The sequence below is a fragment of the Carcharodon carcharias genome, chromosome 20 (genome assembly GCF_017639515.1).
Source record: "Carcharodon carcharias isolate sCarCar2 chromosome 20, sCarCar2.pri, whole genome shotgun sequence".
Classification (NCBI taxonomy): Eukaryota; Metazoa; Chordata; class Chondrichthyes; order Lamniformes; family Lamnidae; genus Carcharodon; species Carcharodon carcharias.
This window is the reverse complement of record NC_054486.1, coordinates 75204962-75219776: the sequence shown is the minus strand read 5'-3', so window position 1 is coordinate 75219776 and position 14815 is coordinate 75204962. Positions and strand designations below refer to the sequence as shown.

Genomic DNA, 14815 nt, shown 5'->3' with positions numbered 1-14815 from the left:
TGGGACCCATTGTTTATACACAACTATTCCAGAAATAATGGGATAGAGTTTTCATTAGTTTGCTTTTAGATTGTCTGTTGGTCACATATTTACAGCAGCTGCTGTGGATAAAAACTGCCACTGTTTTGCAATATTAAATATTTAAATCATTGCCCACCCAGTGACATTTGCACTTTGTATGCAGAGGTTTAAATGTAGATTTGACTATCTTTTACTGAAGAATGAGAAAGACCTGAATTTATATAGTACCTTTCACATCCTCAATATATCCCAAACTGCCTTATAACTAATGAATTATTTTTTGAAGTATAGTTTTTTTAAAATTTATGTGGGCATCACTGACGGGGCCAGCATTTGTTGCTCATCCCTAACTGTCCTTGAGAAGTTTCTGGTGAGCCGCCTCCTTGAATCGCTGCAGTCCTTGTTGGCATTGATTTGAAAGTGAACTGGGGACTAGGCAGTCAATGTGGACACAACAGGGTCCTGCAAAAAGCAATGATTGTTGATGGCAATGCTGGTTAAGAGAAGAAATGTTGGCCACTACATGGGGGGAATTCCTTTCCCTTGCCTCCAATTAAACAGGGAAAGATTGCATCAGTCAGTTGTCTCATTTGAAAGAGATCTCCTCTGACATTACAGCATTCTTTGAATACTGAATTATCAGTCTTAAATATGTGCTTGCGTCCTGGAGCAGGACTTGAACACACAACTTTCTGACTCAGAGGCAACAGTGCTTTTACCCAGCCAACTTGGCACACACATTTGGCCATGCGGTGGTCTGAATTTGTCATTAACAACTGAGCACTTATTCTCCAGTGCTATATGTGCTTTGGCAACAACAGAGTTAATCCTGCGAGACATTTGTCATCATTATGGTTGCTTTCAGCTGCATAATATTATTCCACAAAATATATACCAAAATAAATATGAAATCCTAGGAACTAAGTACAAAAATGAAATATTTGTTGCCAAAACATCAAAAGGCTAAGCTCACAGCTGCGTTCCTGTTCACCGAGAACAGGGCTATGGCAGTGCTTCATTGGCAATGGGCCATTTTCATAAAAATAATCTCAGACATGCAGTGGACAAGGTATTTTCCCAATATCTGACATTCATCAATGGGTGGGTAGGCTCAGGTCAACCTGAGTTAACCCCTGGTTAGGACAATCTCCTGTTAACACTAGAGCTGCAATTTAAAATTATATTGAAAAGTGGATTTAAGCTTGGGTCATCCAATACATCGGAATCTCAATTCGCTAAGCCACAGTGTATTCAGTTGCATATTTGTTAACCTGGTGGTGCTCGTCTTACCTGTGCTGTCTTGAGAAAAGCTGAACTGAGGCCAGGTGCAGGCCATGGTCATGGAGTTGGGGTAGGAGAGAAATTTTTACAGAAAGTGATCCAGGCTATTTCCATTAAATAACTAATTACCAATTTTAAAGCATCATTGTGATGAGCACTGGGAGCAGGTCATTTGATTGCAATAGTTGGACTGTGATGGTGTATATGTGTGCGTGTGTGTGTGTGTGTGTGTGGTGGGGGGGTGGGGGAAGGGAAAGGAAAAGCAGCCACTTCTTCCAACAAAAGAATCAGCAGCCTTGTAATAAAACTGCTTTGTCTCAATTATCGTACTCTGCTCTTTACTGGCAGGTCAGGCACCAGCAGGAAAATAGTTTACTGACAGACCTGCACTTGTTCCAGTTTTCAATATCTAAAGGCATTAGTTTTACCAAGTAGGGCATCAAAAGGAAGCTCTCACTCAGAAGTTTGTTAAATACTTTGGAATCAAGGCGGTGCCCCTTTAAATTACTGCATAGTTTGGCACAGTGATAACCACCAATCAAGGAAACATCTAGAATTAAATTCACATAGGATTCAACAGAACCATTCATTACGATGCTTATACTGAGCCTGAACTGGTTCTTACAAATGATCCAGTTGTGCTCTGCAATCACTATTGGATTTGTTTTGAGCACCAATCGCCTGCTAGGACCTTGCAGAGCACCTTTCTGGGCTAGTAATCCACATTCAACATGTTCCAGCGGTGAGAATGCCAATGAGGTGTTCTGACATGTGCAGGCTGGTGCTCATTTACACTGAGCTGCACGGCGGCAACAATTAACCACTTCCGTGTTGGAAAATTACCCCAGTTATACCTTTATTTTAGTGTAAACGGGATTCACCATGTAGCAACCTACACTTAATTCTTAAACCCGCTTGTAATCAGAATGATAAAAGCAAAAAACTGCAGATGCTGGAAATCCAAAACAAAAACAAAAATAAAAATACCTGGAAAAACTCAGCAGTTCTGTTGAAGAGTCATGCGGACTCGAAACGTTAACTGTATTCCTCTCCGCAGATGCTGTCAGACCTGCTGAGTTTTTGCAGGTATTTTTATTTTTGTTTTTGTAAACAGAATTCATGGATTTCAACTTCATGGGATTATTATTCCTTGAAGATTTCAGATTATTTTTTGGAAATCCAGAAATCAGACTCCATGACCAGAAGGATGGATGCACACTGCAGATCCCTATTTAAATATTACTGATATTACTGATGAGGAGGAAAGGTGATGGATGAGGCGCAAGTCTCCCACATTTAACTGCAGACCCAAGTATAAACAATCCAACCTGTGTAGAATTAACAGCATTGCAGATCATGTCATTGTGGGTCCATAAATCTGCTGTCAGATCACAGTCTCCTTGTAGATGCATGGTGCCAGTCCTGCACATTTGTAATCCTCTAAAGATATGTGGTGGAATTTTATGGCCCCATCACACCAGGGGCGGGGCCATAAAATGCAGCAGGACATTCAAACGTCCATTGACTTTGGCAGGACTGTAAAATCTTGCTGGCGTAAAATTCTGCCCATGGTCTTTGTCACAGTCCAACACCTCTGCTCTCGCCAGTAAAGGTGATATTGAGGAAAGCAGCGTATGGAGCTCATTCTCAAAGGAGGAATAAAACAAAGGGGAGAATTTTTCCTATGGGGGGTGGGCTGGGTGGGAGCGCATGCCGGCCAAACGAACTATCGAGATGACACGCGATGATGTCTGGACACATGCCCCACGTCATCGTGCATCATTTTACATGTCGGCCTGTTGGGCCTGCCCCTGCACAGACTGGAAGATTCAGCCCAAAAGTTTTAAAGCATCAGAGCTGACACCAGGCTGTAAGGAGTTAAATACTCATGTCTATTAAACAATCAGGAATTGGATACCTGGTTGCCACTCCGCTGCAAGGAATTGGATACACAACTGACAGTAAACCGTCATGGATTGGATCACATTTACCATTGGAGATTTAGCAGGATGAAGGCTGGTTTATGGTGGAACAAGAGATCTTTAAGGATCAGCCCTATCGTGTCTAATGAAAGATCAGTCACACACTTGTTACTAGGCTGCAGGAAACACGGATTCATTATTACACTGCCACTTATCAAAAAGACAGTGTGGCAAGTTATGGGTGAGCTGGAAAAGTTTTAAATACTCGTTTAGCTTCCTGAAATTGCCAGTTGCTGTATGAGCTCAGGCCTGTAGTCCTACCTTGCTGAAGGACATGGCTCCAGCTATGTACACAAAAAAACAATTTGTTTTCCTTAATATGGCACAGCTGTAGTGAAACTATATACACTTGCCTTTATCAGTACAGTTTGGAAAATATTTTAAAACTGACATAGTCAGTCTCAATTAGCCGACCGCACCACATCTATAGTAAATCATGAAGGTTTTGCAGCAAAGCTGACAAGTGCTCACTGTACCCATTATAGTTGTGCCATAACTTCCTCCAATTGAATTTCAAGAAGAACTAAGCTACTGTTTGGAACCCCATCATTAACCCTGCTACCTCAGCACTGACAGCATTCATCCCCTCCTCAGCCACTTACTTGACATCTTTTGCAACTCAGAGCTGAATTATAAATCCCATGCCCAGCTCGTCACCAAGACCAGCTACTATTCTCTCCACCATAATATCCATTTCCATTCCTACCTCAATCCTCTACTACTGGCCCCTTATCCATGCACATTTTTGGGCTCAGATATTCCAATGCCTTCCTTACCATTATTCTCCACTCTCCATAAACTCCATCTTGACCAAAATACCACTGTTTATTTCCTGTCCTCTGTTAGTCCCCACTTGACCATCTGAGCTAAATTGGCTCCATCTCTCCCAGTGTATTAGATGCCTCATCATCTTCTTCAAACCTCTTCATGGTCTTGTTCATCTCAGATGTTTTAATCCTCCAGTGTTTTGTACATCTCCCATTCCTTCCCTGCAGCGTTACTTAGGAACTTTTCGCCCGGGCACCACTTCTTGAAACTCACACCTTAAAATTAAATCCCTTTTTCTTTCTTACTTTGAAAGTGTCCTCACAACCTGTGGTTTTGACAAGTCACCTCTCAATCTACATTCTCATTTCACTATTTCTAATTGTGAAGTACATTGGGAATTTTTTAATATTAAATGATAAGGTCAAGTTCTTGGTTATTGGTGCTGAAAAAAGAGGCATCAAGAGTGTTACAAGCCTGCATGCTCGTAATAAACACAAGGTGTGTATCTGAAGCTTGTTCGGTGTTTAAAAGATTATGGGCAACACAGCAAACGATTTACTTCATGTCAATTAGTATTTGCAGCCAAACCTCACACTAACAAAATCCAGCATGGACTGCTTACATATTGTTTTCAACCAGTATACTGTTCAACATGAATAACAGGTCAGTGTATCAACTGAAGCTAAATAGAGCAAGTTACATTGTAATCTGACCCTGTCACGATAAATCTCTTTAACTGTAAAGTGTGTGGCCCGGTGTTTCTTTCTATTTAATACACTTACTGGATGACACTTTGTGACCTACAGACTGATGCTGTAATGAATGCTGGGATCAGAATTGTCCAACCAATACAAAGTTCCTTGAATTATTCCATCTGAAGGCACAACATAGTAAATGAAATATTTTGCCCCCTTTTTTTTGTGCAGCATGTAGTTCTCCAATTCTTGAAAACCAAGCATTCTGACCTAAACACTGAGGCATTTTTTTTCCACATAATTCCATGGCAACGTGAAGACAGCAGAAGAGCCATCTGGATTCTCGGCAGTTTCATTTCAGCTATTGTAATAGAGTCGAGAACTGAATTAGTAAAAGTCACAGTGTCTTCTACATAAAGATTGCTGTAAAGCACTGCTCTCAGCAATTGCTCTCTGTCCCTGTTGTGTGTAATTATCATGTAATTGTAGCACAGTCTCCTACCTACCACAACAGTGAAGTAGTTTCAATTCCCTGGTGTTGCTCATCTCATCCTTCATGTGTAAAAGGAATTGCCAGATCAACTACACATAAACACTCCTGACATCTAAACACTGGGCCAGCTCTGGAAACTGATCCTTGTTTACACTACCCAACAAATGAATCATTTGTGCAGTATGAAAGTACTGTTGCAGTCAATTATATATTTAATTTAAAAATTAATAGCGCAGTTACTCTTTTCATTCCCGATCACTGAAACTACGGTACTTTATCTTTTTTTTCGCCATCTGACGGAAATAATTATCTTGAATCCAATATTTCTAAGTTTGGTGGTGTAAACCTGCAAAGGTCTGAATCGAAACTCTCTGCTAAGTTTCAGTTCTGTGTGGAACGGCCGATCATAAGCAACAAGCCAGGACAACTTTCTTTTCTATCATTAATATCAATTATCAATGGGTCTTCTTCAGACTGGTTATTAACACACCTCCTGATCTCCACTGAGGTAACAGCATGTCTGCAAATTGCAAACCAGATGCCCACATTTAGTACAGAGATGTTCTTCCTGCTCAGCTGGAGCTCAGAACAGTGCACTTCCCCTCCCAGCCGCCACTCATCGCACCCACCCCCCCCCACCCCACCCCCTGTAAATTGTCAGCTGACATTTGGAAATTGATATCCTGGCATTTCCGCTTCCTCGAAAGCCAGCACCAATCGAATATACTATGCAAAGAATATCTGAGAACCATATCATTACAAGGTAGACTAATCATATGGTTGGCTTTACTTATCTCATTTACTCTTCCACGTGGCATATGGAGCGATACTAACTGCAGTCCACTCACTGCTGTCTAACTCTGTTCAAATCAGGTCTGGTTACATTGTCTCCAACGTAAACTCATTCTTTCATAATGTCACGAACCTCTACATTCTTCACCTCCTTCAGTTTTCCTTCCTCATACAATCAACAGGATTTTATAACTCAAGCTTGGCATCACCCAGTCACTACTTTCTGACTTACTTTGGCTTCACTGTTTCTTCATCTTTGATAGTGTCCTGCAATATGGCCTGCAGTGCTTTACAAATCAATAATTAACTGGTCCCAGTTAAACACTAGATGATGCCTACACTGCAGTTGTACAGAGTGGATTTGGGTTGTACAGCAGAAGGCAGTGTGTTATTTATAAATTTCATCTCCAAACGACCTGTTGAAAATTCACCTGTTTCCTCAAATCAGCTTGATTTTATAAAACAATGCTACTTGACTTAAATATATGAGGTGAAATAAATAAAAACCCAGAAAACATGTTGTCACACGCACAAAATCTTTACATGACTGATAGTGATGGGGGTTGATTTTAACTGGCTGAAATTGGTGCTCATGGAGCAGTTTAAGGCTTCAAAATAGGGGGTCTCTATTACTTGACCGACCATGACAGTCTCCATGTCCACTGCAACTTTCATGAGGGGCCAATCAATGGCTGTTTGAACAATTGTCTGGTTCAGGTATTAGATCTCTGTTAATATATAAATATGGTCCTATGACATTTACAAGAGCCTTAATTGTCATTTTAGGGTGAAATTGGTCATGTTTCACTGGCATTATAGCCGAAAGGCAAGTTTATAATTATTTTTGTAGGGCCATGAAGGATGGTGAGAATATGGAACTCTCTGCCACAAGGTGTGGCTGAAGCAAATAGTATAGATGTATTTAAGGAGAAACTAGACAATTAAAGGAGGGAGAAGGAAATAGATCATTAAGAAAATAGATATAGATGAGGAAATATGGGAGGAGGCTCAACTGGAGCATGAATAATGATATGGACTAGTTGGGTCAAATGGCCTGTTTCTGTGCCGCTAATCTTATGTGGTACAATTAACCACTGCCAGCCTGGACTCGGCCCCTTGTGCTGCTTACTTGCACCTTCACGTTATTGCCACCAGATGCTGCCAACTTTCAGCTGGCCCAAGAATGGCAAGCTGCCTTGTAATGACCATTTGGCATCAGTAGCTCACCAGTTGTATTCAAATGAGGCCCGTGCCTCAAAATTGCGTCAGTGTCCTCTTTGTCCGAATGGACATTCACCCTGTGGGGCCCTGCTGATCGCTAGCCCATAAGTCACACAGGGGTCTACAGCATTAGGGAAAGTTTGATCCATAGACTATTGGAAATAATAACGAAAAATAAGGAATTTAAAAAAACTACAATCAAGAAGTGACTGTTGTTAAATAATGTACTGCACAACAACAACTTGAATATATATAGCACCTTAAGTGTAGCAAAATGTCGCAAGATGTCCAACAGGGGAAAATCTTTCTTGAATAGAAGCAATACATTACTATCACACTAGGATTTGAGTAGAAGATGTAATTTGAATATCCAAATGCTTACTATCTTCTTTGTCAGAGCCAGCCTTGACATATACCACATTCACACTGACCAACATCCAACTCATTTCACTGTATAGCACTTCTGTTCAGTTTGTATTCAGAAAAGATTACAATAACACAATGTAATCAGCAACAGCATTGCAAGTCTATAAAGGCTCTACCAATACAGAGCAGTAATTTATTCCAGAACCATCATCTGAGGCTATAATAGGCTGAATAAAATGAACCTAAGTTATGGGAAAGCCCAAGAACTTTCCAATTTTAAACACAAAACAATTTAAAGCTGGAAGTGGCCTAGCTGAGATCACTAGGTTAATCAATTTTGTCTGCTATTGTAAATGATATCTTTAAAGGGGATCCCCGACCTTTAAACACACCATAACCTAGGTCTACGTTCTCCTCTTATTACATTTGTCTCTATAAAGACTAACAGCAAAAGCTTAGATCATTTACCAGTGCAGAACTGAAGCAGCGAGGAGGTGTCGTAGAGGCTGCTGTAGCCAGAAAACCCGTCCTCCATGCTGAACCTGTTCCCTCCAGTCTCTCCGTTACTTAGTTTGCCTGCCACAGGAGATGTCCCCCATTCACGATCCAGTTTTCCGGGGTCTCCCTGCCAGTGTCAGTTACCATAGCAACCCATTCAATCAGATTCTTTCCTGTTTCCACAGCCTTTCTTTCTATGTGTAGCGTGTTTCCCTTTGAATCTTCTTTACACTGCTGCGTGTTCAGGCTCAAAACCCAGAAATTTCCAAAGGAAGCAGCTCGCAGACCTGGAGCAAAAAGCTGAATGTTTCAGACAGCGAGTGAGGGAGAGAGACTGCCAAACTGTGTCTCTAGTTCCTGCCTGACGGTAATCTTAGACCAGTAAAAACAGGGCTAGCATCCTTTCAAAATACAGCCACTTAGCCCTGGCCAATAACCTTGCAGCATCCGACCAGCTGATGTGGATGGCTGCTAAACTAGGCGTGAAATAGAATTGAGCAAAGACTAGGGAGGAAGTTGTAAGAGGGAATCTACAGGAATCTCTCAGCCTCATTCAGCTCAGCAGACAACATATGATCAAGCAGCCATTTCCATCAGCTAATCTGCATGAAGCTTGTCACAGCAGCCGGCACTTTCATCTGATAGCATTCTAAGCAAACAGGGGGAAACTGCCAATACGCAAAAGTGAGCACAGGCAATGATGAATGAAGATGGTTTCATATTGCAAATGAGCTTTTCGCTAAAGATTGTTAGGATCATTCTGGGAAAAACAATGTCGTTTGTAATTTATATATAAACTGGATTCAGTACCAGCAGACTGAAAACTAAACATCTTCCGGAAAGACAAGGACTTTTATTCTAAAATGCTTCCTAAGTACTTCCATTCATTCAGCAGCAGGCCCTGCAATTTATTAGAAGACATTGCCTGGGGAATGTTTGGGGTTTGGCTCCTGCAATAGGATTTTTCTCAAGACGTAAAGAAGTTAATCAAGTTTAGTTGTGGCTCATAATTGTTAAAAACAAGGGAAGGCACATTTTAACTGATTTTTTTCATTCTAATTCCTAAGTTAATTCCTGCAAATTGTCCCTGGCCTATTGCTTTTAGTCTTATCCTATTTTTTAAAAAAATGCAGCTTTGTGCTCAGTAGGCAAAGCAGCTATAATACTTGGCAAAGCCATATAAGAGTTAATGTTTGAGAATAATTCCCTGGAGACCCATAGCTTCAGCAGCAGTGAAGTAGCCTAGTGTAGTATAGTTAGCACACAAACATTCTCTATTTGCAGTTGGCAGATCTGGCACAAAGGTTTAAATTAACCCACATCTTTCCTTATCAAGTATTTAACTTCCATTTGTGCCATTCCTATTAGGCTTTTAGAAAGAATTATCTTAAAAAAAGAAATGATCATATCAATGCTCATTTAAAAGGATCCCGGGTAATAAACAGGCCTATTTTGATGGAGTTGGTTTGTTTTGCTGCAGTATTTTGAATGATTCAGAAGTAAATAACTATTTTGTAACTTCATGCACTAATGTTTGTATTGGTTGAACTAAGTCTAAACTGCTTCTCCACTGACAGGATTATTGGGACCCTCTTCAAGAAAGGGTGATGTCCCCAAATCCTTCATGTTGAGCAAAGGCTCAGCTCATGTGGTGTGCCCAGCAGGAATGTTGGGAAGGTGTGGGGATGGGGGTGGGGTGAGAATGGGGTGAATGTAGTGACATTAAAGCTTTGAAAAGCAGCTCTGTTGAACTAAGAAAAATCCAGCAAATCTTTCAGGCTTTAAAATGAATATAAAACTTTGCAAGTGTCTTTCACCAGACTCCACCTGTAACTCCATTAGCTGAAGGTATGTAGTAGGTTACACAAAATAGTACAAGAAATACTAATCCCAGATCAGAAGCGGAATTAAAAATGTGGTTTTGTGGTGGGAAGCAAACTACAATACATTTAACAATTGAATGTTCAGGGAGTATGATGCTTCTTTAAAACGTTTAATTAGACTTGTTTGATTGGATAGCCACAGGCAAAATGTCAGAGGGTTTGTCCAACTGAAATAAATTCACAATGTTATCTGATGTCCCTCATGCTGCTTGCAAAGAAATTAATACATACCAATGCTGTGGGGTTACATGATACTAAAATTGCTCCTCTTCGACACAGAAGAAAGATGGTTTGCAATCATATAATGCCTTTCACAACCTCAGGTTATCCCAAAGTGCTTTATGGCCAGTTGGTGGGTTGTGAACAATATAGTTGACAAATCATTGAGCTTCCAAAGAAGTTGTTGAAGCAATGGTCTTTGCGTGACTCGCACTCACCTACTCTGTTTAACTCAATCACTCAATGAGCACCTGAAATCAAATTGGAATACCCAACATAGCTGTGACACATAAATAAAAAATGACTCCTATCATAAAAACAAACAGGCCTCAATCTTATCCCCGCTTATTCTTCTGGAATTTGAATAGTCATATTAACTATGATATATTATATTTATTAGACTATGATAATAATAACTAAGAATGGAATTTCCCCTTTAATAGCCAATGAACAGTGAGTTCCACTTCAAAGTGACCATGCTGCAGAATATTTTACAAGACTATGTGGATGGCTGGCTGCAATGACCAAGTCACCCTTGTATTGTGTGATGGCTCTTAACATTGAGAAGTTGTAACTCTCACTATTGGCTGAACACAATTCAGGCTGATGCCAGTGCAGTACTGATGGAGATCTACATTGTTGAAGGTCCTGTCTTCAAATAAAATCTTGAGCCTGCCTGTTCAGACATAAAAGATGCTGTGACACTATTCACAGAGCAAGGAATTCTCTTGATATCTTGTCAATAGTTTCCCTCACTGACAGCACCACCAAATACAGGTTAACTAGTCGTTTAACTCATTTTCTATTTGTGGGGTCCTGCTATGTTCAAATTGGAAGCTACATTTGACTACATAACAACAGTGACCACACTTGACTATAACTCATTAGCTGTGAAGCACTTGGAACATTAAAGGCACTGTATAAATGCAACCTTATTTCTTTTACAAATGGGGGAAATGGATTTGAATTGAAGAAAATCTGAACAATTTTAAATCCATCGCAGATGTAGAGGGATTTGGGTTTATAACATTCTACTGTCCTATTTTAAACTGTCATACTGTACCATACCAACCCATTAGAAAGTTACAAGTTTGATCCCAGTCTGTGCTGAGTTAGCTGATCTCATAGAGCGTGGAGCGGAATGGTGATTGGCATTACCATTGCTGCATTCAAAACTATTCCCAGTCATAAGAACATAACATAAGAACATAAGAACCAGGAGCTGGAGTAGGCAATTCAGCCCCTCGAGCCTGCCCCGCCATTCATTATGATCATGGCTGATCTCATTTTGGCCTCAACTCCAATTTCCCGCCCTCTCCCCATAACCTTTCAACCCATTAACAATTAAAAATCTGTCTATCTCCTCCTTAAATTTATTCACTGTCCTGGCATCCACTGCACTCTGAGGTAGTGAATTCCACAAAATCACGACCCTTTGAGAAAAGTAACTCCTCCTCACATCTATACCAAAACCTGCTGAAAGTGTGCATGTGTGGATACCACTCAGATTTAATGCCCCATAAGGAACAACAACCTGTTAACATTCATTCTCCTTCCACACTTGAGCAAGGCAGCATAAAAGATGGCATGAAGCCTGTTTGACTGTATCCCAGCAAGGATTCAATGCCTTCAGAAGAGCTGGGGAGGAGGAGAGCAGAGAGGATAAAATTGAATAAAAAGAAAGGTTACACTTGAAAACCTGAAAGCACAACTGGAATTACCTCAGGTGTCTTACACAAAGACTGAAAAATGAATTCTTCTGTGTAATCACATTATTAGACATAGAAATCTATGGCTGCTATATTTTCTAGTCATGGCCTGTATAATTAGCTCACAGTGGAGTTGTATAGGCAAGAGGACAACCTTTCAGAAACAGGATGTAAAAAACAATAAAGTAGTTGACAGAAGGAAATCCAGTTTATTCTGCAGATGTACTCCATTATATCCTGCTGACCCACACCAATCTAATTTTACACCACAGCATTTATTTGCTGATGAATAGAATCATCGTCTGCACACATCTACTTTTTATGGCTTTCTTTAAATTTACTACTTGTTCATTCCACTCTGAGCTCTATTCTTCCACTTTCAGAAAATTACCCACTCATGTTCCCACCTCTTACACATTATTGCTAAAATCGTAATACGAACCATCATCACCTCCAAGCTTCACAAATTAAGTTACTGAATATCCCCGATATTTATGGGGAGGAAGAATGGCAGAAGAACCCAGCAAAGCCAGAGATGCAGAAGTCCTGCTAACCTTAAGGGCAGAATCTCATTACCATCTTCTGGCTCTGCATCCTACCCAGCAGCCAAGCAAATGGCATCTGAGGTCCCTTGGGGGCAATTCCCTCGCAATCGGGGGTGGGGTAGGTCAGAAAGTGAGAGATTATAGAAAAGTGAGGGCTGCCCTGTACCCCATTGCCTGCAGGGGCTGAAGGCTGACTGGAAAATTCCAGTCAATTACTATTTGAATTGTTTACCAACCTGGCGGGATGGAATGGGGGAACTAGCACACTGACCAGTGGTGCGAAATTCCCTATCTACCCATCTCCATGTCTGTCCCCATCAGGGCCGAAAAGTTCAGCCCTATGAACTGACACTCATGTTAAGTTGTAAATTAACTTTTAACACCTTAATATATTGACAGCACCCAGGAGGGACAGGGTTCCTACACTTACAACAATAAATCCCATCAAGTGAGAGAATGGGTTTGATATTGGCTTTCATTGTTGTGGATCGGGTTCAAATCTAAGTCACACTATTCCAATGGATGCCTTGTCTATCTATTGGCCTTAAGAACCTAGTGTAAAATTAGTTTGTATAACTTCAGTCCAGTTCCTCATGGACAAATGAGCTGACAAACTATCACTAATTGGCAAGTTCACTCAGCGTTCTGGAACTGCTGTTGGAATGTACCACAAACACATGGCTCCTGAAGGAAGAGTTCCTTATTCAGCATTCACTCTGATGAACACAAAAGTTTAAGAGGAACCCAATAGGTCTTTCTCAAAGAGCAGAGGCGGCTTAACATTAAACTGTAAAGAAATCTGATGTGCAGCTCGTCCTCTTCTCCCCTTAAGTATTCCTGAACATTTTTTTACAGCATTAAGACTACACAGAATAAACACAAGTGAAGTCTGCTGTATATAGATGTAAATTGGCGTTGAAATTTTTGTTGTTTGTAATGACTGAGTAAAATGATGTTGCTGCCGTATTTGATCTTTATTAAATGTCTGAAAGATTTTAATCGAATGAGTGGAGCTGTATGGGTGATTTATTTCAGATAATCTTTTTGCATTAGCTCCCTGCTTGTACTAGAGATTAAGCACTCAATGCACAATGGCACCCTGTGAATAGATGAAAGATTTTCCCACAGTCTGAAGTCAGGTGGCATGTCCCACAGGATAGTAACCATTACTCCACCATTGTTTCTTTTCTCCGTCTTTGCTGGAAACTGGCCATACTTGTGAGAGGAATGGAGCTTGAAACATTGTGTTTCGAGTCCATGCCTGTCAGTTTTAAGTACTCAAATAAGCAAGTGATAACTATTAGGGGTGTGAAATGTGAAGTGGTGGCCAGCAGTAAACTTTGCTATAGACAGTCTGGTATTAAATTAAGATAGTTACCATAGTTTATTTTAACTGGGAAAAGATTATAGAATTGCTTGCAACTCGATGTTGCACTGTGTCACTTTACCAGGGATTCACAGGACACTGCCTTCATAAACTCTCACCTCCACAAATTTCCCGCATGCTGAATTTTAAGCTCGGAAGTCAGGACAGCTAGAGAGAAGCGATCATGTGCTTCCCTATAATGAAGAAAACTCAGGCGTTGCTGTCACATGCCAGTCAGTGCAGCCATCTACCTGCTCTAGGCTGTAGGTTGGTAAGTGGAAGGAAATTAATGCACAAACATCTGAAAAATTAATGAATAACTTGGATTAGAAAAGGAAAAAAAATCAGCCGGGTGTTCCTTGTTGTAGGGTGTTGGATACCATTTGGTAGCTCTTAATGAAATCTTTGTAGTCTGAAGTAGGTTAACTGTATGTATTTTTCAACTACAAGAATTATGTACATATGTACATATATACAGTAAAGGGTTCAAGCTAGGAGCTGTCTCCATGCTTGCTTGTGCACACAGCTCTAACACTAAACTGACCCCTAGGTGCGGGTCATGTGTTCTCTTATGTCACTGTATGGGTGATACTGTACTCAGTCCTACATTAACCCTATATGTGCCAGGCCCTTATACTACATTCCTCTCCTTGTCAATAGTGGCCCCAACTGGAAGTTGTGGGTAGATATTGGTTAAGAACAGAATCAGTCTCGGGTGTGATTATCTCCATGGGGGTGTAATAAGTGTACATTTACTGCCTATGCTCATGTGTAAAGAATGGCTGTTCAGGCAAAGCATCAGGTATCTATGGAGCCATAACCACTCCACAAGTCAAGGCCTTCAAGAGGCATAAAGATTATTAAGAGCGAGATTATTCACATGGAAAATGAAGAGCAGATCCCAATGTATAATGAGGAAGTGAGTAATGAGGGGTGACTGTGAATTTTAAGGAGTGGTCCATTGTGTATAATAAGG

At 40.6% G+C, this 14815-nt stretch overlaps 1 protein-coding gene across 2 annotated transcripts in view; it reads right to left on the bottom strand.

The window, feature by feature from the left end:
- eml1 (EMAP like 1) overlaps positions 1-14815 on the bottom strand; it is a 233323-nt gene that overhangs the window by 123069 nt on the left and 95439 nt on the right. The window contains exon 1 of one of the 2 annotated variants that reach the window (XM_041214023.1): positions 8088-8508. The exons of the other annotated variant lie outside the window; for it this stretch is intronic. Coding sequence (XP_041069957.1) covers positions 8088-8154 — 67 coding nt within the window. The 5' untranslated portion in view covers positions 8155-8508. Of the gene's footprint in view, positions 1-8087; positions 8509-14815 lie in introns of those variants that run through there. 2 annotated transcript variants of the gene reach the window in all.